Here is a 25,217-nt window from a genome sequence, read left to right as displayed (position 1 = left end):
GGGCAAGTCATAACCGACCTACATTCTAATGGTGGGAGGGGCAAGAGAAGGATCTACATTATTTTTACCTTACATAAATTATGCAAATGATTTCATAGCCTTCATAAAAGGCTGAATTTTAAGAACTTTTCCAAATACCATTTCTCTGATTAATTCAACATTAACAAAAAATCAACACCAAACTATGTCCAATATCTCCCACAGTATGATCTTTCAAATACTCCTGACAGTGTCTCAATACTGACTTCTGCCAGCTCTTTCAGAACCTGAGGTGGAGTTTATCTGGGCCAGGTCACCTGAATTCACTAAAGGAAACTAGGTGCTCTCCTACTCTCCCGCTTTTTTGTTTGAATTCTTTACCCCTCTCCCCAGCCTCCACTCTTTATATATTGGCAAGTAGAGACCTGGCTATTAGAATTTTCTACATAAACATCTGATCTCTAACGGAGAAGCAGTTATCTTGTCATGGGGCACAGCAGCCACTAACTCCCAGTGAAGACCCACCACTCTGAAATCTTTGGAAAATATTTAAGAAATGGATAGGATATGATTCTTTCAAGTCTTTCAAGTTCATTACTTTTAGGAAAGCTGGAGACCAAATTTATTCTTCAGCATAAGGGAAAGGGGTACTCTTCATACCAGTACTCAACCACCTGCTTTTCCTAGTTGGTCTGATCATGGGGAAAAGAGCAACTTAGATCCTCAGATACTGTGGATTCTGAACCAACAGAACCTCACCCACATTCCATGTCTATCCCACTTGTCTGACTGGTCTTTCTAAAGTCTCCTTTTCTGGATCAACATCTGTGTTCTGCCTTCTATACCTGGGTGTGTCCCAGGGCTTGGTCATGGGCTGCTTTTTTTTTCTTCAAAGATTCCCTGTCTCTCAGTGATCTCATTAGCTTCCTTGGGTTCCAATTATCATCTCTATACAGATGACTTACCAAATCTACATAATCAGCCTCATTGAATCTGTGGAGTTTCAGGTCTTCATAACCAGCCTTCTTTTGAATATCACCACATGGGAATCACCATGTGGGAACACATATCTCAAACTCAACTCCTCTATAATGAAACTCATTTTCTTTTTTCCAAATCCATCCTTCTTTCTAGATTTTCTGTTCTGTTGAGTGTGACACCATCCTTCCAATCACTGAGGCTCTTAATCCATCCCCACCCCCAATTTACTTTGCCCACATTAGTCGAACATAAGATTTATTCAGGAATGAACTAGCTGATCCAGAATGTCTCTTCTGAGATTTTGTAAAATTCAAAGAAAATACTGAGTAAGGGTGGGAGAGGGAACAGAACTGGTCAGCAGAGTTATATTGTAGTTGTGAGAATCAAAACAGGATTAATCAATCCCACTAACATCAAGAATAGTCTCCCTTTTCTTCTCTGCTCCTTCGGTTTTCCTAATCTCTGTTTCTCCCCAGCCTCTACTGTCAGCAAGAGGAAATCATTTTATGGAAGAATCACTACTGCCTTGTAATACCTTTAAGCTTTACTGTCAATCAAATAGGTAGAAAAAGAAACTTGGGCATGATAAGAAAATAAACCCTGGGTTTACACTGCTTATATTGTAATATGAGCAACATCCCTAGTGTCTCAATCATATCCCATGAATGAAAGAGACCTGGGACCAAATAAATTTTATCATAATTTTCTAATCCAAAAAGAAAATGGATTTTATCTTTCCCATGAGGTTTTATTCATGATCCAATCTGTGGGCCACTGTGTAAAAAAAAGTAGCCTTCCTCACAGGAATCAATCATGTTAACCTTTAAAAAGAAAATGTTTGAACGTTAGTGGAAGGAAGTTCCTTCATAGGTTTCAAAGTTATCTGTTTTCTAAAACTGTGTTTCCTGGTGTCTATTTCTTGAGTACATTTCCTCTTTCAGGCAAAGATGTCATCACTCTGCATTTTTCATGTTGGTGTAAAGCTGTAACTTACAAAAAAAAAAAAAAAAGGAAGTATCTTTGAAAGAAAACATACCTGCTCCTCAGCCTCAACCTTTCATTAACTCAGCTTAGCTCTAATCTCAGACCAGAACCTGAGATGAGCTCACTGTAACCTTAGGCTTTTCCAAGGTAAAAGTTCTATTCCTCTTCAGGCAATGAATCCTCAAGAGCCCTTTTATGTCCTTTTTATCTACAGATACTTTTGAGACAAAAATCTCAGCATGACAAAGCCCTGAGCCAGTTATTTGAACCTCACTTTTTAAAGCAATAGCTGATTCCATAAAATTCTAAGCCAACAAAATAACATAGATATTCCCTTGATTTCGGTGTAGCAGGATTTGACCCTTATTGCTTGAGACATTTCTAGGAGTCCTTTTATTTGTTAAAAAAAAAATAGAAAACAAAGCAAAATAAAACAAGAAACAAAAACCCAAGGCTCTCTTTAGGTTCTTAAGTTAGATAGAAGGCAAATTGTAATTTGATACAAGATCTGTATTCCACAGACATTGTACAAATATGGGCTGGCCACATTGTTTGAATACCAAATGCCTAAAGACTTTTATGGAGAAGTCACGCAAGGCAGGTGCTCACATGGTGGTCAGAAGAAGCAAGGATGCTTTCAAAGCCTCTGAAGAACTTTGGAATCGGCTGTGAGACATGGGAAACGAAGGGTCAAGCAGCATCAAAGAAGGCACTGTGCTCTATGAGCAAAACAGAATGGTGGCAGAAACACGAGACGCACACATTTAGAGACATCTCCACTGCAAATGTTCATATGTTTGACCTGTGGTAGAGCCTTCTAAGCATCTGCTGGCCTGATTAGCCACAGGCTAACACTGTACCTTGACTCCAACTTAGTGGTGTCATTTTGTCCTCTAGGAGAGCAAAGGGCAACAATCAATCTAGCTCCAGGGACTGGATCTGGGATGTCATTGGATAGGAATCCCTTAATGGTGAACTTCCTCTACCAATTCAGGCAGATACTTGCTTTGCTATTTAAAAATTTGTTGTTGTTGAGTCATTTCAGCTGTGTCCAACTTGATGATCTCATTCGGGGTTTTCTTGGCAGAGAAACTGGAGTGGTTTGGCATTTGCTTCTCCAGCTCATTTTTACAAAGGAGAAAACTGAGGCAAATAAGGTTAAATGACTTGCCCAGGGTCACACAGAAAGTATGTATCAGAAATGGAATTTGATCCCCAGTGTTTCTGGCTCTGAGTCTTGGTGTGTTTCTGCTAGGTGATGCTACCTCCCATTTAATAATAAAGATAAAGCATCGTAGAAATCCTCTTATTTAAAAAAATCCTAATAGACAACTAATCTTCATAGGAAAAACCTAACCCCTAAATATCTGCCTCTACCTAAACCCTCATTTGGCTTTTTATGACAAGTTATATTTCATCTATATAGTCTATCCAACCAGATTAGAATGGAAACATTGCAAGAGTAGAGAACGTGTTAGTTTTCAGCCTTAGGCCAGTGCACAGCACAGTGTTATTTTTACACATGGTAATCTCAATAAATGTTTGTTGATAATGATTGAAAACTTTCAGTTGTCTATTTCCAACAGGATGTAACCAGAACTGCAGGGTCTCCCACTCAAGGTGTTCCATAATATGATTTCCCTTCAAGGAAATATGTTATCTCTGGTGTGGATATCGATACAAATTGTATTCCTCCTCTGATTTAATGGATGGCCTTCCAGAACTGTTGGGGCCAAAAATTTATCACCCTGTAGCCATGGAAGGGAATCTCTTAGAGCCTGTCAATGCTAGACTTGGAAAGTAATCATAGTTTGTACTCAAGAGGAGATGTGAAACTTAGTAGGACCTGAGTTGTGCTCTGCTGACAGCCTTCAAGAATCCTCACACCATGACAAAGGAGAGAAGGATCAACTTAATAGCATTCTTTTCTTAATAGCAATGCTTACTAATAATTCTTTTAAGGATGATTCCAGCTCCTTCTCAAGTACAAAATTCTGGAATTTCCTTTTGAGCTTGGGATTCTAGTTGAGGGAGGAGATAAAAATTCAGTAGCAATTACCCAAGATAGGATAGGGACTGATCCTGGGCTTGCATTCACTTGGGAAACTCCTCTGTGAAGAACCTCTGTCTTCTAATAGAAACACCTTGCTGGCAATGTCTAATCTTAGTGTTGTCTGGGACATGGAGTGGTGAAGTGACTTACCCAGGACCACACAGTCAGTAGGTGTCAGAAGTGGGACTTGGTTAAGGGCCTGGCTTTCCATATGCTATACCATACTGCTTCTACTGATAAATGGAATAGAAGCTAATAAAAGAATATTTTCTCTTACTTTGAATCCCAGAATTACACTACTACTAGTTGGAAGGAACCTCAGCAATCATCTAGTTCAAATCATACCCCCCCCCCCAAATAAGAATCATTTCCACAACATTGATACGGGGTCATCCAGTTTTGAAGACCAATGAAGTATAGCCTACTACGTCCTAGTTTGTCAGATTGTCATCTGATAGCTCTGGTCATTAAGAAGTTTTCTTTATATCAGCCTAAATTTGCTCCTTTCCTTTACTGCTAGACCTATTCTTTAGAGCCAAACAGAATCTAATCCCTTTTTTACATGATTGTCTTTCAAGTATTAGAAGACACTTATCATATCACAAGTCTTTTCTTCTCTAGAGTAAACATTCTCAGTTCTTAGGATCAGAGAATCACAGAATTTTTTTAGGGTTGGAAGGGACCTTACTGACTGTCTAGTCTAATCCATAACCAAAAAGTTGTCCCTTGTTTAACATGCCAGGCAAGTGGTCATGAGCCTGTTTGAACCATTTTGGTGAGGAGGAACTCACGATGTCCCAGAGCACCCCATTCCGTCTAATGCTTAGAAAACTTCTCATGACACAAAGTCTTTATTTGTCTACATTTCAATGTCCAACCATTATTCCTGCTTCTTCAAATGAGATAATAAGCACGTTGTGCAGGTTCTGGTATACAGTAGGCACTTGAGAAATGGTGATTCCCTTTGCCTTTTTCCTTCTGCTCTTCCCCCAAGCCCCAAATCAAGTCTAGTCCCTGGTCCACATGTCAGCCCTTTAAACATTCCCTTTCTCCTCCTCCCTATTCTCTTCCCCTCTCACCCCCAGATTTAGCCTCTTCCTTATTTCCTTCAGGCATTCTTTAGATGGCATAATTTCTTTATCATCTTGTGTGGTGGAAATATCCTATTTTAAGGATGATTCCATATCCCACTCAACTATAAAATTCTATAATTCTGAGATTATTGGGTATTGGAATTTTTTTTTTTTGAGCTTGGGGTTTCAGTAAAGAAAGAGACAAAATATACTAGTTACATTGGTCTATTGACTGAGATAGTAGGGGCTGGATTCCACTTACTACAGCCTAAGATAACATTAGGGGTTCTTGGAGGGAGAGGGGCATACTGTCATATCACACTGTCAAGCTTGCAGTGCACTAAATCCCCCACCTTGATTTATTGTAGTCATTCTGTCCTTTTCAGTCCAAAAGTCATTCTCCTTGGCAGAGAGAATAGAAGCAAAGTAACCTCTGTTGGCATGCACCTTTACTCTGTTGGCATGTACTGTCCCATGTAGTTCAAGTCCTCCACCCCATTTCACTTTTCTTCCAATATAGCTGTCAAAAAGCTCCAATTCCTTGACATTGCTTTCTCTTCCCCCTGATTCCTCTTTTAGCTCATCCCGAACTTTAGCTCTCCAGATATTATCTTTACAGGATTGGGTCACTCTTTGGTATCTATCTGTTTTTGCCTTCCCCTTCTGTACATACCTTTTAAAAAACCAAACTGGCTGGTGAATTCTCCACACATTGACACTGGTTTTCTCAGATGATTCTTATAGTTTCCCTCTCAACAGAATTGTTTTCCTCTGTGCCCTCAGAATTTAATTCTTGAGAATTTCTCATCCATCCTGAGCTGATTTGCCCTATGGAATTTTAGTTCATTGGCAGCTACTATACTTTAAAAGCTTTGAAAATGACTTTCTCCAAATCTAGGGTTTGTGTCAGACTGTCTAGATTTCCTGTCCCTTTATTACAAACTCTTAGAGGGAGTGGTCACTTCGCCCCTCCCTGCAAAGTTCCCATCATTTCTAGCCTCAGCAAGGAGTTCCTCCTTGATGGTGACAATCAAATTTTGAGCACCATTTCCCTTTGTTTATTCCTCTACCTTTTGAAAGAACAAATTATTATTAAGGCAAGTCAAGAAGTTTATTAGCATCCCTACCAAAGAGAAAGAGAAAGACAGACAGAAAGAGAGACAGGGACAGACAGATGAAAGAGACAGAGACAGAAGCAGATAATCAGAGATACAGAGAAAGAGGCGGAGAACTCTTGCAGATATCCAGATAAACTGAAATCCCTCACCACTACAGAATTATTCCTCTATACTAGGCTTATTATTTGAGTCTGAAATTCTTTATCTATTGCCCTTTTCGATGAGGTGGTCTGTAATATACTCCAATGACAAAACTACTTCCGTTTTTCTTTCAGTTGTTAATCTTCACCCAAATGCTACCTACCATATTTCCCCCTGCTAGTTCCTGGATTTCTTCACATGAAAATAACATCTTAATACAGCCTGCTATCTCACTTCCACCTCTTTTATTTATCTTTCTTCTTTTGAATAAGGCATACCCCTCAGGACTCAGTAATGGGTATTTATCTCACCATATCGCTAAGCTAGTTATGAGGTCAAAATTCTTTCCTTGCATGGGGATTTCCATTTCCCTTTACATATTGCCTAAACATAGGATATTTATGTATAAACACATAAATATGTATAAAGTTGAGGCCATGGCTTCTCTTTTGGGTTTGGTTTCCTATGACCTTCTGGATGTCCCTATTATTATTCTCTTTCTTCAAATCATCCTTTTGTGACATATTCTCAAAATCCTTGAACATTATGGGTTGCCCTCCCCTGGACACTTTCCAACTTAGCAATGTCCTCCCTAAACTGTTTCCCAGAACTGAACTGGTTCCCCAGATGTTGTCTGACCAGGGCCAAATACAGTGGATCTATCCATTCCCTAGTCCTACGCACCTTGCCCCTCTTAACGCAGCTCAAGATTTCAATAGTTTTTTTGACTACCACATCATATTGGTGAATCATACTGAGTCTTTAACCTACTAAAATCCCAAGGTCTTTTTCTAAGAAAAGGCTGCTTAATCAACTTCCCCATCGTGTATTCACAAAAATGATTTCTTAAATCTAAGACTTTAGAATGAAATACGACTTCAGATTTAGATAAGACTTTAGAATTTCTTATTAAATTTTATCTTATTAGACTCAGGTCAATACTTTGAGGGATCCTGACTTTTGTCACCCTTTGTGTCCACTGTCCCTCTTCATTATGTATTATCTACAAGTTTGGTAAGCATGCCTATTATGCTTTCATCTAAATCATTGGCAAAAATGTTGAATGGCACAGGGCAAAGAACAGATCTTGAAGGCATTCCACAGGAGTCCTCTTTCCAAGATGATACCAGTCAAACCAATATATCTGAAGTCAATCAGTTCTGAATCCTTCTAATGACACTACCTTCTAGCTCACATCTATTGTTCACACAAGAATAATTTAAAATGTTTTACCTAATGCTTTGCTAAAATTGAAGCAAAATATACCTAGTTAGTAAGCCAGTTTGGTTAGTTTGGTACAGCCATGGGATTACCACTTTTAGATATTCTATAACTATCTCTTCAATAATGAGGTCTAGAATTTTTCCAAGAATTCAAGCCAAGCTCACTGATGCTAATCTCTTCTCTCTTTTGAAAACTGGAATGACATTTGCCCTTCTTCAATTCTGTGGCACTACCTCCATTGTCTACAATCTCTAAAATTCACTATTAGTGACTCTTGCATCACATTTGCCAATCTTTTCCGGATCTGAAACTATAAGTTACTTGACTTCTCCAAGGGCAGGTGGGGCTCTCGTCCTGTGTCTTTACTAATTTTGCATTCATATTACCTAATAGGCATTTTTATTATGTTTTTTTCAGTTTAAACATCATTCTTCTTGACAGACAGAGCAATCTCAAGTAGAAAAGGAATCAAGCAGCTATGGTTTCTCTGTGTTATTATATCCCCAAACAAGGATTCTATCCCTTCTTTGATACTCCTTCTCCCATATCATAAATGTCTCCTCCAAGACCCCACTTTTTCTTTTGCTTAGCTTTCCTTACCAGTCTTAGCCCTTAGCATCTCTGACACTAAAGGAATGTAGCACATTTTTGTGTTCCTCCAGCTCTGCCTTCTTGAGGCATCTAGGTGTTGTAGTGGATAGAGTTCCATGGAGAGTCAGGAAGACCCAAGTTCAAATTTAGCCTCAAGGGAAACCAGATCAAAAGACATGGCAGTCTCAAGAATGTAATTCTGAAGGCATACAGGAAAATAATTCCACTGAGAAGGAAAAGCCTATCTCTACAGAGAACAATGTTGTAGCACAAAGAGCTCATCAGTCAAATTTGATTTTTTTGAAAGATACGTACAGAAGATTGAAGATCAGGGCAGGTAACCAAAGATGAATTCAATTGATCTTATCAGACATCGTTGGGAAGTCACACTATTTCATTTCTGCAGTTTAAGAAGGACACTGATAAGCTAGAGGGTGTTCAGAGGAGGGCTAGCAAGACCATGTTATGTGAGGATCTGTTGAAAGAGCTGAAGATGTTTAGCTTGGACAAGAAAAGACTCAGGGAGAACATGATAGATGTCCTAAAGTATCTGAAAGACTAATGTGGAGGAAGCATTAAATATGCTTTGTTTAGAATTGTTAGATTTGGTTAGACTCAGACAGCAGAACTAGAAGGAATAGTTGGGTCCTGCAAGGAGGCAGATTTGGGTTCAATGTAAGAAAAATGACAGCAACAAACCTTCTCAACAATGAGTACTGTCCAAAAGTGAAATGGGCCAGTTTGAGAGGTGGTAGGTTCCCCCCTCCTTTAAAACTAAAATATTGGGACAACAGATTAATTCTGTCCTTCCAACCAGTTCTGAAACCATCTGATTCTATTGTTTAATCCAGACCTCTCCCCCTTCTCCACAACAATCCTATGAGGTACCTTTTCCAAAGCTCTGCTAAAATCTGCATCAAGCAAATGTTGGAGGACCATTTATTGGTGTATTATAGTAGGAATCCCTTTTGTATTAGACTCAGGGATCAGCAAACTACCTAGCCCAGCACCTGCTTTTGCAGGCCCTTGAGCTAAGAATGGTTATTACATTTAAAAAATAAACTTTAATTGCATTTGAAAATATAACAACCATTCTTAACTGGCAGGTATATTTAAAAAAACAGGTTGAAAAAGAACCTTAGTGTCCAATACCTTATCTTGCCAAGTGATTTTCAGAATCTTCCTAAGACAATTCCATTGGAAGCAATCCAGTTTCCTGGCATGGCACTGGAAGACTTTCCAAGTTTCGTAGGCATACAACAATGAGGTCAGAACAATGGCTCTGTGGACCTTCAGTTTGATAGGCAGTTTAATACCTCTTCTCTCCCAAACTTTCCTTCAGTGTTTCGCAAACACTGAGCTAGCTCAGCAATGGGCACATCAACCTCATCATCTATGTGTACACCCCTGGAAAGTACACTGCCAAGGTAAGTGAACTTATCCACAGTACTTAGAATTTCTTTGTTTGCTGTAACTGATGACTCCACATATGGGTGGAATGGTGTGATGCTGGTTATTGCAGGCTATTAGTTCTCTGCCTGTGTTTCTTTGGTGTTAATTGTTAGGGCAAAATTAGTACAAGTGGCAGAGAATGGATCCGTACTTTGTTGCACCCCAGTTTCAGAGGCTTCACTGAGTGCAGCACAATCATCTGGGAGCAAAAATCACGTACCGACTCTCCCTTCACTTTTGGCTTGTAGCCTTTTCATGTTAAACAAGTTTACCATCACCATGGTAGCTGACCTTGATTCCATTTTTGTCCTTGTCAAAGACTTCTGACAACATTGCTGAAAATATCATGTTAAAAAACACGGGAGCAAGCACACAGCCTTGCCTGACTCCACTGGTGTTTGGGAAAGTGTGAGAGTCATTGTCCATTATCCAGAAGATTCTGAAGATCACCTCACAAGACAAGGTACTGGACACTGAGGTACTTTCTCAAGCTAAACTGCCAAGCATTCAAACTCTATTACCAAGAGCGTAGCTCCGATGGGCTGGCCATGTTGTTTGAATGCCAAATGTATGTTCTCCTAAAAGACTTATCTTTAGAAGAACTAACACAGTGAAGGTGCTCACATGATGGTCAGAACAAACAAAATAAAGACACAAGGTCTCTCTGAAGAACTTTGGAATCAATTACATGGCATGGGAGACACTGGCAAAGGACTACTCAGCATAGCATGCCTGCATCAAAGAAAGTGCTGTGCTCTATGAACAAAGAAGAATTCTAGTAACTCAACAGAAATAGGAGATGAGCAAATGTAGAGCCATCTCTACTCCAAACGTTCATATGAACTTGTACCCGACCTATGTATGGTACAGCATTCCAAGCTCATATTGGTCTGATCAGCCACAGTCGGACACACTATACCTTGACTCCAACTTATTGATGTTATTTTGATCCCCTTTGAGAATGAAGGACAACAACCAACCAACCAACAAAAACAGATGTAGTTTGCAGACTTCTGTACAAAGATGACTGTTGAGGTTCCTTCCAACTCTTAAGTTCCTTGAGTCTGCTATTCATCCTAAAATACCTTTCCTTCATTTTTAAAAAGCACTACATTTTCCCATCTCACCCATGGGCTAAAGTACAGGGGCTACTCATGGCTGAATTCCACTCTAATGGGCATGGGAGCTTTGATCAGCTCCATTTCTGCCCTTGTCCAATTCACCCCTCCTTAACCAATTTGGCAGTCTCCTAGAGACTCACTGTATTGATGCCAGACTTAATGCAGGCACTTGATCAGCCTATAGGACTCATTGCAACTCAGTTGATCCCTAGCCTCAGTCTCCCTCCCTCCAGTATATGGGATTACAGGCATGAGCCATCATGCGTGGCACCTCATACTTAGGATATGAGTCTTAAAGTGAAGGGCACTCAAAGAGTTTTTGGATATGATTGCTAAGTCATTGTTGGTGATCTCAAAAACCATACAAAACTGAGTATGAAAATTAGCAGAAGTAATGCTGACTCCCATCCTTCCTTCTCTCTATGGTACTTCAGTGTCTACTATGTAAATGGCCCAGTAATGATTGGTTAGGACCACTTGGGACTGACCTAATCAGGCTCATGTCTACAGTCTCCCCTTCTAGCCCTCCAATAATTTTTAATGAATAATAACAATAATAATAGCTAGCAATTTACGTAGCACTGTAAGGTTTATTAAATGTTATCTCATTTGAGCAATTTGATATTGATTTTATATCATAGAACTTCTTTACAATTCAAGCATAGAGGAGACAGTATTAATATTGACCTTAAATGCAAATAGAGCATTTATTTTATGTGCAGAACCTTGAACTCATTGCTAGGGGAGATAACAAAGTTTAGCTAAGAACTAGCAGCAGGCCACAGTGGGAAATGTACTGAGTCTGGAATTGGACTCCAGCCTGGACTTGGAGTCCAGGCCCCTGAGTTCATGCTGTAGCACAAGCTAGCTGTGTGACCTTGGGTAAGTGAGGAAGGCACCTGATAATCCAAAGTGTTATGTATCGTCTGGGATGGAGGAAATCTTGTCTTTGGGGAAACAGGAAAGACTTCTTAGAGGAGGTAGCTTTTGAGGTGAACTTTAAAGGGTGTGTAGGTGTTCAGCTGGTGTGGGAATGAGGTCAGTGTTGTTCTATATGCAAACAACAATGCAAGCAAAGTTACGGAAAGCCCAAGAGGTGGGCAGGGAACAATGAATGGTTAGTAAGTGTGGGTTATACAGAGGGAAGGCTGGAAAGATGGGGGAGTGTCAAATTGTGAGAGCCTCTAAAAGACTAAGCTAAGTTGTTTCAGTTTGTTTGGCAAGCAGTAAAGAATATTTATAAACATCTGATCTGGTAAGAAGGGATAGTATAATAAAGTGTTGTTTTGGAGTTTTTTAGAGCAATTTGCTGGTGTCATGGGTAGTGGATAGGCTTGGAGTCAGGAAGACTCATCTTTCTGAGTTCAAATCTGGTCTCAGACACTTATTAGCTGTGTGACCTTGGGCACGTCACTTAATCTTGTTTGTCTCAGATTCTTCATCTGTAAAATGAGCTGGAGAAGGAAATGGCAAGCCATTCTAGTGTTTTTGTCAATAAGACCCAAATGAGGTCACGAATAGTTGGACCCAATTGAAATGACTGAACAAAAACAAAAAATAAAATTTAAGTGCCTTGGGAAATGGGACCATATCATTCTTCTTTGTGGCTTACATAATACATAGCACAATGCTGGTCACATAATACTCAAGTAAACACCTGTTGATTGATTGATAAATTTGTACTGGGTATTATGACTTTTCTCCATTCTTTCTGCTGTTTGAGTAACTGGAGACAATAAAGAGGGGTCATTGGAAGGAACATAAGACAATGATAGGGATGGCAGCTGGAAGAGAGTCAAAAAAAAAGAAAGAAATACATGATGACTGAAAGTTCTGTTCTCAATTTGTGTGGGGAGTGACTCAAAAAGACTGGACAACCCTCAAGAATGATTTTCACTCTCCCTGAGGAACTGGTAGATCAGATGTCAGTGCTGGGGAACTGGGTATGTGGTATAGATTGCCAAGTTGAAAAGATATTAAAAATGGCATTCCACTTCTTTGATTGGCAGACAGTACTAAGTAAGGTAGGACATGCAGGTAGTTGCTCTCAGAGAGGACCATCATGACATCACTATGTGGGAATTAGTATACAGTATATCTGACTTGTGGCTGATCAGACCAACATGAGCTCAGATAGTCCACATGTACATTTGGAGTGGAGATATCTCTAAATTTGTGTATCTCATGTTTGTTTTGAGCTACTGCAATTCTGTTTTGCTCATAGAGCATAGTGCCTTCTTTGGTGGGGATGCTCTTTTACCAGTGACTTCCATGCCTCACAATCAATTCCAAAGTTCTTCAGTGAGACCTTGAGTGTCCTTATATCACTTCTTTTGACTTCCATGTGAGCACTTGCCTTGTGTGAGTTCTCTGTAGAAAAGTTTGTTTTAGACAAAGTACATCTGAAATTGAACAAGATGGCCAGCCCATCGGAGTTGTGCTCTCTGAAGCATAGTTTGAATGCTTGGCAGTTTAGTTTAAGTAAGGACCTCAGTCCTGCAAGTGATCTTCAGAATCTTTCCAAGACAATTCAAATGGAAGCGATTCAGTTTCCTGGTATGGTGCTGGTATGCTGCCCAGGTTTCACAGGCAGTAGGACAGTATCAAAGGAGGTTTCACATCAGAGTTGAAATATAAAATTCCCTATTTGGCCTCTTTCTATCTTTACAGTGCTTTTATGCCTCACTTCCCTCCAGGTAGTGACATTGGCCTCCTTGTTCTTCCATGAAGAAGAAATCCCATCTCCCAAGGGCTAGCATTGTCAGTGGCTGTTCCCCATGCCTGCACTGGTTTTTCCCTTCATCACTGACTCTTAGCTTTCCTCAAAGTCTCAGCTCAAGCCCCGCTTCTGCAGGATGCCTCTCCTTAATCTTAGTGACTTCCCTCTGAGTCTACTCCCAATTTATCTTGATTCTATCTTGTTTGTACATAGTTATTTGCATAGTGTCTCCCCCATTAGACTAGGAGCTCCTTAAAAGCAGGGACTGTCTTTTGTCTTTCTTTGTAACCATAGTGCTTAGCCTAGTGCCTGGCATATAGCATAGTGTCTGCTTAATAAGTGCTTATTGACTGGCTGACTCATGGTTAAATCAAGGCTGTTTATCCACTGTTTTGCAGCCACTATTTACTCAATATGCAACAAAAATCAATTTAATTTTATTTGAAGACAAAACTCATTATAAAAGAATATATAGCAAATTAGTAAAATTTAAAGAGAGCAGTAAACTTCTGAGGGTAGCCAGGCAGTGATGAAACAAGAGAAGGGAGGAAGTAGAAAGGGGATAAATTTGCCAGATCCTAGTACTAGCAACAGTCAGGAAAACCACAGCATTCTGTTCAGTCAGATCACTTCTTAAGGGGGTCAGTGAGCTAGACAAGGGTCCAACTGCTCAGAATGATATTCATTTTGGGGTAGCAGAGCTCTACACTTGTAATGTCGTTCCCATGGATGCAAAAGTTCTCATGCTTTCCATGTCTCTTGGCTTCTTCCTCCCATGATCCTCTAGTACCTCTAGAAGGTACTAGCATGGAAAATCTATTTGGGAAAAGCTACACTTCCCATCCACCCCCTTGAAAGGCTACACTAGCAGAAACAAAACCTTCCTTGGCTCATTGAAAAGCAATTATGTGGCCCCGACAAAGAGCAGCAAACCTGTTCTGGAAACAAAAGTTACCGTCTTTCCTTCCTTTTCTTTCTTCCTTTTTTTGTTTGGTAATTTAAAAAAATTTTTTACACTTAAATACAAAATGAGAAAAGAAAAGAAAATAACATTGCTCTGTACACAGCAGAGACCATAAGAGATGATTCAATATAAAACAATAAATCTCCCTTTCAAGAAAACCTATATAATAAATACTGCATTTGCCTTGTGTGCTGCCTAGCTTTTCTTTGCTTCCTGGTAGGTTTTCTTTTGTTTTCTGTGGTGCACTTTTTAACTTTTATTTTTCTCCTACCTTTCCCCCCAAAGAAGAGTATGGATATATATCTATGTATCTATAAACATACACACATATACACTCATATATGTGTGTATATATATATATATATATATGTAAGACTACTATATTTATATCCTATCATCTGTTTCTTTGAAGGTGGAGGGCATCTTCCTTCATTAGTCCAAGTCTTTCCATGTTTTTTCTAAATCAATCAACACATCCCATCCTATGCCACAGCAGTATTCCTTTCTGGATTCCTACAGTATCTTCCTTCATAGGATGTCTGAGGTTAATTTGGATATTTATAACACTCAGAGCGACTTGGTTGCTCAAGAGTTGTTCCTAAAACAATACTGTATGCCGTGTTCTCTGGATTCTGCTCATTTCACTCTGCATTATTTCATGGAGATCTCTCCATGTTTTTCTAAAATCATTGAGTTCATCATTTTTTATAGTGGAGTAATGTTCCACTTTCCTCCCTTTTCACAATAATAAGTCCTACTTGAATCGTTCTGATATGCTTCAGAGACCTCTGGGTAATGAGCTGCTTGAGTGGCTGAGCTTTTGAGGTACTGGCGTACAGATCCTCTTTCTCAGACTCCCTTCATGCTCACCAAGTTTATTTTACTAAGTGTCTCAGTTTTATAAAAGGTTGTGACTGGCTGCCATCCCATGCACTCAGAAAGCCACCAGAGGAGTCTAAGGAGAGGCTATGGCAACTGGATGGATTTTTCAGATTGTTAGCAAGATTCTTTTTTTTTTTTTAGTTCTCTATCTGGGACATACACCATACCAAATGAATACTGCAGTTACTACAGGAAAGGTTGGTTCAATCTAAATCCCCTCTGGTTTCATTTACCCTCCGTGTATCTTTACAAGCTAACATACTCTGCCATGGCCAACTCTCTCTTAAATCTCCTACATTGGCACCCTTCTTCCTCCTCTCCCCACTTAGAATGGAAACTTTTTGAGGCAGACATTGATTATCTTTGGTTTTGTGTTTGTGTTAGCGTGCAGCAAGCACTTAAAGGACAGTTAGGTGGCACCATCGTGCATAGAGTGCTGGGCCTAGAGTCAGGAAGACTCATCTTCCTGAGTTCAAATCCAGCCTCAGACACTTACTAGCCATGTAACCTTGGGCAAGTCACTTCACCTTATTTGCCTTGGTTTCCTCATCTGCCAAATGAGCTGGAGAAGGAAATGGCAAGCCACTCCAGTATCTTAGCCAAGAAAACCCCAAATAGGGCCACAAAAGATTCAGACATGACTAAAACAATTGAATAACATTAAAATATTTGATAAATGCTGTTTCATTCATTCATTCATAACTCATCTCAAACACTATGAGACTTTTCCTGATCCTTCCCCCGCTCCCAGCTTACTTTTTATTTTTGCACTTATTTTATATGCACATATATGAACATGTTTCCTCTTGAGAGAAGTGATTCTTTCTTTCTCAGATTAATAACTAAATATTGAATCAGGACCAAAGTTTCCCTCTGTTTCTACTTCCTCATCCAGAAATCAACCAGTGTGGGAAATCTTTCTCAAAGATTTACCTTGACTAAGATCTAATCAGATAGAAAAGAAATTCTAAGTTTAAGCTAATGAATGGATTCCTGCCCATGGCATTTACTCAGACAAGTCTGAGAAAATGTGGATTCTCTCTTTTGTCATACAGTTGATATGGAAATTGATAAATCTTCTTTTCTAAGATTTGGCTGATCCAAGTCATGTATCTTCAAGACCCTCATTAGAATGAGCCTACATCTTATTATACTATTCATTTTTTCATTAATGGTTAACTAGTCTTCCAAGGGCATATAAACTGTGAGCCTACCACCATGAGGGGTCTTTGGCATTCAAGAGTATTTTTTACTAATAATATCACTAATTATTAACAAGTTCTCTTATTAACAACATGCTAGCCTTATTAATAAAATGGTTGAATTACCTAGAAATCAGGTCTCTCAAATTTTTCAAATCTCACACTCCCTAGAATGTAATCGTCTTGTTGTTAGACCTCCTTTCTTGTCTTTGAACCCTTTGTTTCCAGTAAGGCACCTGACAGATAGTAGGCACTTAATTAGGGAGCAGTTCATTGGCTCATTGATCAATTGGAAACACACAAAAGCAGAAGAACTCATTCCCATGTAGCTAGTTATCCCATGAGTATAATCGTCTGCCTTGGTTTTAAGTCCACTTATACATTTTCCTACATAGGCTCCTGCCTCCCATTTCTTCTGACTCCAATTCATACAACATACTGCACACTATAGACAAATTAATCCTTTTAAAGCTCTGCTATGAAGGGTTTTAAGAAGCATTTTTCCCCTTCCACGAAGCCTGTTTCACATTGCCGACTCAAGGCCAGGTCCTTAGCTGGCATCCGGGGGACTCCTAATCTCTCCTTTCCAGCCTTCTCTTCTATAACTCTCCAACACAGTCCCCAAGCAATTTCAACTTCTTACCATTGCCCAAACATCCATTTGTTTTCCAATATAAAGATTTGCTTTTGCAATTCTCTTCATTCCTCTACCTGGAATGATTTCCTTCTTCACCTTCACCTATCAAAGTTTTCCCCTCCATTAAAATTCAAAGCCTAACACTGAAAAAACTATCTTTCTCCTCTGAACCACATGGTCATGCTTTGTCTGCACTATTACTGACCATAGTGGGGCAGCTAGGTGGTGCAGTGGATAGAGCACCAGTGCAGGAGTCGGGAGGACCTGAGTTCAAATCTCACCTCAGACACTTGAAACTCACTAACTCTGTGACCTTGGGCAAGTCACTTAACCCCAATTGCCTCATCCTGGGTCATCTCCAGTCTTTCTGATGAATATCTGGTCACTGGATTCAGATAGCTCTGGAGGAGAAGTGAGGCTGGTGACCTGCACAGCCCTCCCTCACTCAAAACAAAGTGAAGTGCAAGTCATATCATTATTTCTCTGATGACATGGTCTTCTTCGGCAACGAAGGATGAACACGCTGACCATATAATTTTTTGTTCTACAGTCAGCTGTGTCCAGATTTTATCTGCCCTATTATAGTATAAATTTCTTTCTTTTTTTTTTTTTTGGAAGCAACCCGAGTTAAGTGACTTATCCAGGACCACATAGTTAGCACATGTCAGAAGATGGATTTGAATTCAGATGCTCCAGGGCTAGTGCTCTATCCACTTTACCACCGAGCTGCCCCAGCTCCTGTCTCTTAAGGTGGGGATTGTATTCTATACATTTCTGTATTCTCTCTGAGGCTTAGCACATTTCTCTGACCTTAGTTGTTCTTCAGTTATTTCAGTGGTTTCTGACTCTTCGTGACCACATTTAGAGTTTTCTTGACAAAGATACCAGAGTGGTTTGCCATTTCCTCCTCCAGATCATTTTACAGATGGAGAATCTGAGATAAACAGGATTAAGTGATTTGCCCAGGTTCCCACAGCTAGCAAGTGTCTGAGGCCAGATTCAAACTCAGGAAGATGAGTCTTCTTAACTCCAGGTCCAGCACTCTGCATTGTATCACTGAGCTGGCCCTTGGATTTGGGAAGGTTCTCAATAAGTGTTGAATAAGTTAATGACAGGAGGCACCTTGGTGACAACAATGCTTCTTTTCCTTACTTTGTTAATGAAATGATTTATTCTGAATAAATGCTGAACAATCATATTGACTGAGCAGAAGGATTTTCCCACATTTGCATAGCTCTAGATGGGGCAGATTTCCACACCAGGCTGCCTGCCTGGAGGAGAAATGACTTATGTGTTTGAGGAGAAAACTGGCTGAAGATATAGGATCAAATGATTGAGCACTAGAAAGGATTCTAAAACTATTCCTACTCTAAGTAGGTGTTTCAATGATAATGCAGTGGAATAATTGTGGAACCTGGGAAGACCTGCGTTTACATCTTGCTTCTGACATTTACTGTTTTGTGACTCAGACATTCCTCCTTCTTCTTCTCCTTGTCCTCATCCTCCTTTCTATCTGTCTGTCTTTGTGTCTATGCATCCATCCATCCATCCATCCATCCATCCATCCATCCATCCATCCATCCATCCATCCATCCATCCATCAATCCATCCACCGTTCCATCCATCCATCCATCCATCCATCCATCCATCCATCCATCCATCCATCCATCCATCCATCTATCCATCCATCTATCTATCTATCTATTAGGTCTTGTGTCACCCAGGCTGGAAATACAGCAGCAACTCACACAGTGTTATGCTCATAAATGTTTAACAACCAGCTCTCCAAAACAAAATGTGCACAACACACTTGTGAACTTAATCTGCGTTATTAACATTTTTTCCATCCCTTTCTTAGGTCTAGACAATTGACAGAACAATAAATCAAGTCCTGTTTTGTAACATCTGCTGATTTCTGAGATTTGAATACTCATGCTGAAAAGTAATTGACAGGCTTTGCTAAGAATTCCTTTGACTTGGTTCCAGTACAAACACTCACTGTCCTATCACATTGTTGACTGACAAGTAAACTTTAACCTGCTCTGTTTCTGGAGATGCTTCCTTGGCACCCCAAACCACTTATTGAATTTAGTATGAATTTAGTTGAATTTAGTATGAACACCCAGTAGTTTAATCCACGAAGTTCAGAACTCCTAAGCTCGAGAGATCCACCAATCTCAGCTTTCTCACTAACAAGGATAATAAGTATGTACAATCATGTCTGGCCAATTCATTTCTTTGAGCCTCAGTTTCCTTAGTTATATAATGGGATAATAAAACACTTATCATACACCTCATAGTGCATTTTTTAAGCCTTAAAGCAATAAATTTCAACTATTTTTAAGTGTCTTCATTTTATAGATGAGAAATCTCAGAGAGGTTAAATGAATTACCCAAAGTCACACAGGTATGAAAGAAGAAAGAAAAAATAAAAATAAGAAGAATAAGCGTTTGTTGAATCAGTGAATTAATGAATAAAAAACTGTGCTAAAAGGTATAATGACACAAAAAAGATGAAGAATCCCGGAGATCATTCCTTAAAGGCTTAATCCTTTCAGCTCTGGAACTCCTGCCTTTTCCCCTCCCTGGCCCAAACACCACCAAAGTTTCACTGCTAATAAGTCAAAACACCCAATATAGAATGAACACAATGCCTCCATTGTAGGTCAGTTTAGCCAGAATATCTTTTTTGCTCCCTCTTCACCAGGGCTGTAGTATTTTTCAGCAGTAGAGATGGAACTTTTCCCCTTCCGAACACCCAGGTAGCCCTAAGGGCTTTTGAACTGGACATTAAATTACAGTCAGGTAGGAAGAGGACCAGTACTGGAGAGCTGTGTACCATTTTTTCCCCTCCCTCCTTTCTTCCCTCCAAAAAGAAAGAAATCAGAGTAGAAGAAAAATTTCATTTATGCTATTTTGACTTTGGGTAACTCATTGTCTGAGTAACTCACCCTTTGTGCCTAATTTCTTTAGAATTCTAGACACAAAAATGAGAATTTGATGTATTTCTCCCGAAGAGAATCTGACGATAATATTATTATTTACTTTGCAATATTCTAAAATACTTCTGATTGAAAGTAACCATTTGGAATTCTTGGGACTTTTTCAATTTCTACAAAACCAGTTTTATTTTCTATCAACTCACCAGTTCCTACTGCTGAATTACCAAGGTGATGCCTCTAGTTTTTCTTCCTTGTTTTGTTTCCCACATCTCCTCTCCTTTTTCTAAGCCAACAACTAAACCAGAAAAATACCCTTTCCCCCTGCTTTACCACCAGCTCATTGCATACAAAAAATCCCTCACCTTTAATCTACCCTCTGAAATTGTGAGAGAAATAAAAGCAGTTTTAGTAAATGCTGCTTTTAACCACTTACAATTTAAGATACGTGATACATCCATTGAAACTTTGGTGGAATATATGTCATTAGAGCTCACTGTATGTATGGATAATATAGATAGATTAGAAAGATCAGAGAGAAAGAAACAGACAGACAGACAGACACAGAGACAGACAGAGACACACACACAGAGAGACAGAGTCACAGAAACACACAGCAGAGACAGAGAGATAGACACACAGAAAGAGAATGGGGATAGCGCTGAGATATTTAACATACCTCTTTGGATCTTTCCTGGGTTGGTGTGAAGATCAAAAGAGATATTTGCAAAGCCCTTAGTGCAGTCTGCCACAAAGTAAGTGCTTAATAAAAGCTTATTAGTTTAATGTTTTTTTAATTGTCCTCTCAATCCCTTCTATGACTCTACCAAGCAAATTATATTTCATTGTTCCAGTTGAATTCTAGAAAATAGAATTATCAAAAGGCAGAATCCCAAGACCTTATGTATGATGATTAGTCTTCAAAGGAGTTGCCATGTCTTTTAGAGGTGCTTGCCAAAATAATGAGAAAATATTCCATGTTGGTTTGTTTTATAAAGTTTCTTTTGCCTGGAAGAGGCTTTATACAAATCTCACATTTCTCGTCAAATACTACATATCATTTTGAGATTAGAATAATATCCCACATGCAATCATTTACCCCCAACTGTCCCAAATCCAGAGTGAGGTGTTGTACATTAGTGAATTTTTCAGACAACCCATTGGAGTTCAAAATTTTACTGCCTTTAGATACTTTGGTATGAAAGCTTTCTAAAATGTTTTCAGTGGTTTCTTAAAATATAGAATGCTCAGCACACCCTCTATGGCTCAGGGTCATCATGGTGAAATCCACTCCTCATTCTGGGCTGTCCATTACAGCCCAGTTTTACATCTGCCTTTGAATTGTGTCTCTCATCTTTCTGTCAAACTGTCAACTATCATGTCTTTCTACTGGTATAGCACCTCTCTCTACCAGCGGTCTTTCCAGTTTGCTTTACTTGCTTTACTATGGGTTTGGAAATTAGATAACCCAACTTGCTTAGGTAGGAAAAGTGTAAAATAAAAGTCATTAAGTTTTGAGTGTTTGAGAAGTGGGCTAAAGGTATGGCTTTAGCGTACGGTCTGTGTGACAGTTATTTTGGAGACCAGGAGATCTTTTTTCACTCACTTCTGTTTTGGGGCTGTTCTCCAGCAGGGCTGAAGCTCCTGAAAGTGTGTCCTTAAACTTGTAGTTGTAAAATACAAGTGGCCCAGAAGTAGAATTCTCTGCTTAAAACCCCATCTCTAAAAAGCAGAGAGAGGGAAGGAGGAATGAGGTCTTAACTATGGTCAAGTCCATAAAGTCCATAAAAATATGATAGCTGCATTTTCAGACAGCTGTATTTGACCTGACTTCAGCTCCTCTCCTCATTTTATAATCCATGATTTTTCCTCTCCTGTTTAACAAAGTGCCCGGTCCAGATTATCAAGGGACAATCCAGGAGCTCCGAGTCAAAGCCTCAAGTCACTCTGGGAAACCACCCTTTTGAAGGTAGCATTCATTGTCCTTTTTATAAAAATCAAAACACAGCTGACTATTCTAGCCTGTCAGAAGCATAAATTACTCAATTTTAAAAAAAAATTTACTCCCTTATTAGCATCTATGGGAATAAAAGACCTCTGCACAATATCACCATTCAACATATGCAGACCAGGAGATGGAAAAGCAAAACAAAAACTGAACACATACAAGATTACTGCTGACACTTCCTCATTTTTGTTCTTAAAAAAAAAAAAACGCAATCCAACAACAAACTCACTCAAACCCCAGTCCACTTATTTATTATGGGATAAGCTATATTGCTTGCCATATATCCACAATACATTCCCCTCGCTCCCAAGAGATCAGGAATCCCCTTTAACGTCACATACTTGACTTTTAGCTTTTTATATGCACAAAGTCTAGTCTGTATTTCTACCTCCTGTTCCCCTGAGATTGCATTTTATATTATCACGCCTTGCCCTTGGGTTTTACAACAGGAAAAAAAAATAGTTTGTTAAATGTTTTGTTTCAAAAGCTAGAATAAATGAAACTACCCATCAACTGGAAGATGCCTGGCCTCTTCCAATGTGGAAAGACGAGGGCAGAGAGGGAGAGGATGGGGAAGTAAGCAGGGAGGTCCGAGTCAGGTCCAGGACGCGCGGCAGTCCCTTACCCCAAGTGCTGGAGATGCTCAGCTTCTCCCTCGAAGGAGTCCAGGTGGCTCATCTTTCTTTCTCTGGCTTCGACTCTGCCCATTCGAGCTGCCTCTCCGCTAGCACGTAGGGTGGCCTGGAGATTAAGAGAGCCAGCAAGACAAGATTTCCCTGCTGCTCACTTGGTCATTGGGCACCAGGAGGAAAGCACCCGGCCGGCAGCGCGCGCTCCTCCTGTGAGTGGGAGCCCCAACCACTGAGGAAGTGAAACTCCCAGCAGCTCTGAACAGCCATCCACCCAGCCCTGCCAGACCCTGAGGCAAGAGGGAGGAGAGGTACAGTCAGGGAAGTATGCAAAGACAACCAGGCAGCTGCTCCAAGCGCACCTGGGACCCAGGGGACTCACTGGAGGTAGCGGGCACCCAGACAAGATAACCAAGGCAACTCCATCTGCAGGTCACAATTTATATGCAGTGGGGAGAGGACCCCTCCTCCCCCATGACTCACATAGAACTATTTCTATTCTATTTATGAATGACTGTGTGATAATTACAATTTCAGGGAGAGTTGGAAAGAGTAGTTCGTGGCTCTCCTGTCCTCATTAGTCTAAGTTTTGGAATTCCCAGGAAAAAAAAAAAGAGACTTCAGAGGTCATTCAGCCCAACCCCCTCATTTTACAGATGGGGAAACTGAGGCCCAGAGATGTTCGATGCCTTACCCAAGCACACACAGATCCCTAGTGTCAAAGGTGGACCCGAGGAGGTTCTTTCGCTCCCACCGCATACCTGCCTTCGAGATCAGTTTGTTTTACTTCTATAGAAAACAGATTTTCTTTTAATATTGTTTTGTTTTCCTTTTTTTCTACTAGATTGTCCTTTACTTTTAGGTATTTGTATTCCCAATAAATTATTCTCCTTTTTTACTTCTGTGGTGAGACTTGGTATTTTACATTCCAGTTTTTTAATTCTACTTATTATTTGTGTTTCACAGGCCATAATTTTTCCTTGCATATTTCTCACTTTTCTTTTAAACCACTCTGGAACAGAATGTTGTGGTTCTATGTTCTATAAGGTTCTCTGTCTCATTAAGTTCTATTTTCCTTTGTTTTGCAGTATTTAATCATGGATGCTTGAACTCATTTTCAAGTACTGAAGACCATATTTCCTTGTGATTATTATTTTATTTGCTTATGTTCAAAGTCTTTGAGTGCTCTTCTTTCTGAAATCTTTGGTAATTTCAGTCTTTTCTCCCTTATTTCCACCCCACTGCTCACATCTGAGTCTCTGGGGGCTGGATCTCAAAGTGTCTCCTCCTAAGCCCACACTGAACAACCACCTCATATGACTTTGGGGCAGACAGAATTGACTCCTGCTAAGCTCCTTCTCCCAGTCTTAGTAGGGTCCTGGCACAACCCCCTAAGCAGTGTCTTGTCCAGTTCCCTCTGTTTTCAGTTCTCTGGCCCAGCAATTCAGAGCACTATCACATGTGTTATTGCAGCCAGGAGTGACTTCTGTCATTTGGAGTCTGGGTCTCTGAGGCTGTAGATGGAGTGGGGTGGCTGATATGTGGATTAGAACTTTATTTCATTCCCAGACATGTATCCTGCCTCTTTCCTTCTGTTCTCCCAGTCTTCTGCAGAAATCTTTTGCAGCAAAGATTGCTGCTGCAGTTGCTTCCACTAAGGCCCTAGTAAACATCCATGACTTATAATTTGGATCTTTTGGACATTGGAAAAAATGGAGTGTGGAGATGAGTTTTGTTATAAACCAGCCTTCCTGCTGGTAAGCATGGTAGGCACTAGAGGAGGGGGAGCTTGTATGCTCAAAGTAGGGCATCGGTTCATGGGTTTGCTTGATTTTTTTAATCATTTGGATTCCAGATGTTTTACCTAGATCATGGAGGCAGCTGAAGTTGTTTTATGTTTGATGCATAATTTCTGTTTTGGAAAGGTTTGAGAGGTTGTGAGGATTGGAGAAAACATCTAGTCCTCCATCCTGTAGGTCATATCCACATGTACTAACTTTCAAAGCTGTCCTGATTGTCTGTCTTTTCTTGCATCTTCATTCTGTTCTGTTCATTGGTTAAAAAATATTTCAGTGAATCTTTTTCCTCTTCTTTGTCAACCTATCATCTTTTATCCAACTTCTCCTTATCAAAATTGAAAGAAAAGAAAGACAAAGAAGGAAAGAAAAATAAAACCCTTTGAACAAATATTCATAGTCAAGCAAAACAAATTCCTAGAATTCCCATGTTGCCAGAAACAAGCAGCATGCTTCATTTTTGATCCTCAAGAATCATGAAGCCATCTTTTTTTTTAATTCAATGAAAAATTAATCTAAATATGATGAAAACAATTTTATATGTAAAGGAGAATGAAAAAGGTTTACATGCGAAGTCATGAATCGCTATTAAGCATAAAAATGTATATAATAAATTCAACAAAGTACTTACAAAGCCATTCTGCTTGTCTGTTTCCTTCTAAATTTCCTTCTGTTATGTATATTTAAAAAAAAATTCACTATCTTTTCCTTCTTTTTGTTCCCT

At 39.6% G+C, this 25,217-nt stretch overlaps 1 protein-coding gene across 1 annotated transcript in view; it reads right to left on the bottom strand.

Moving 5' to 3' along the window:
* DAPP1 (dual adaptor of phosphotyrosine and 3-phosphoinositides 1) overlaps positions 1 to 23,178 on the bottom strand; it is a 57,952-nt gene extending 34,774 nt beyond the window's left edge. The window contains exon 1 of the mRNA XM_072623591.1: positions 22,694 to 23,178. Coding sequence (XP_072479692.1) covers positions 22,694 to 22,776 — 83 coding nt within the window. The 5' untranslated portion in view covers positions 22,777 to 23,178. The remainder of the gene's footprint in view (positions 1 to 22,693) is intronic.
* Between the last annotated feature and the right edge of the window lie 2,039 nt (positions 23,179 to 25,217).

The sequence above is a fragment of the Notamacropus eugenii genome, chromosome 7 (assembly GCF_028372415.1).
Source record: "Notamacropus eugenii isolate mMacEug1 chromosome 7, mMacEug1.pri_v2, whole genome shotgun sequence".
NCBI lineage: Eukaryota > Metazoa > Chordata > Mammalia > Diprotodontia > Macropodidae > Notamacropus > Notamacropus eugenii.
This window is presented reverse-complemented; position numbering and strand designations above follow the sequence as displayed.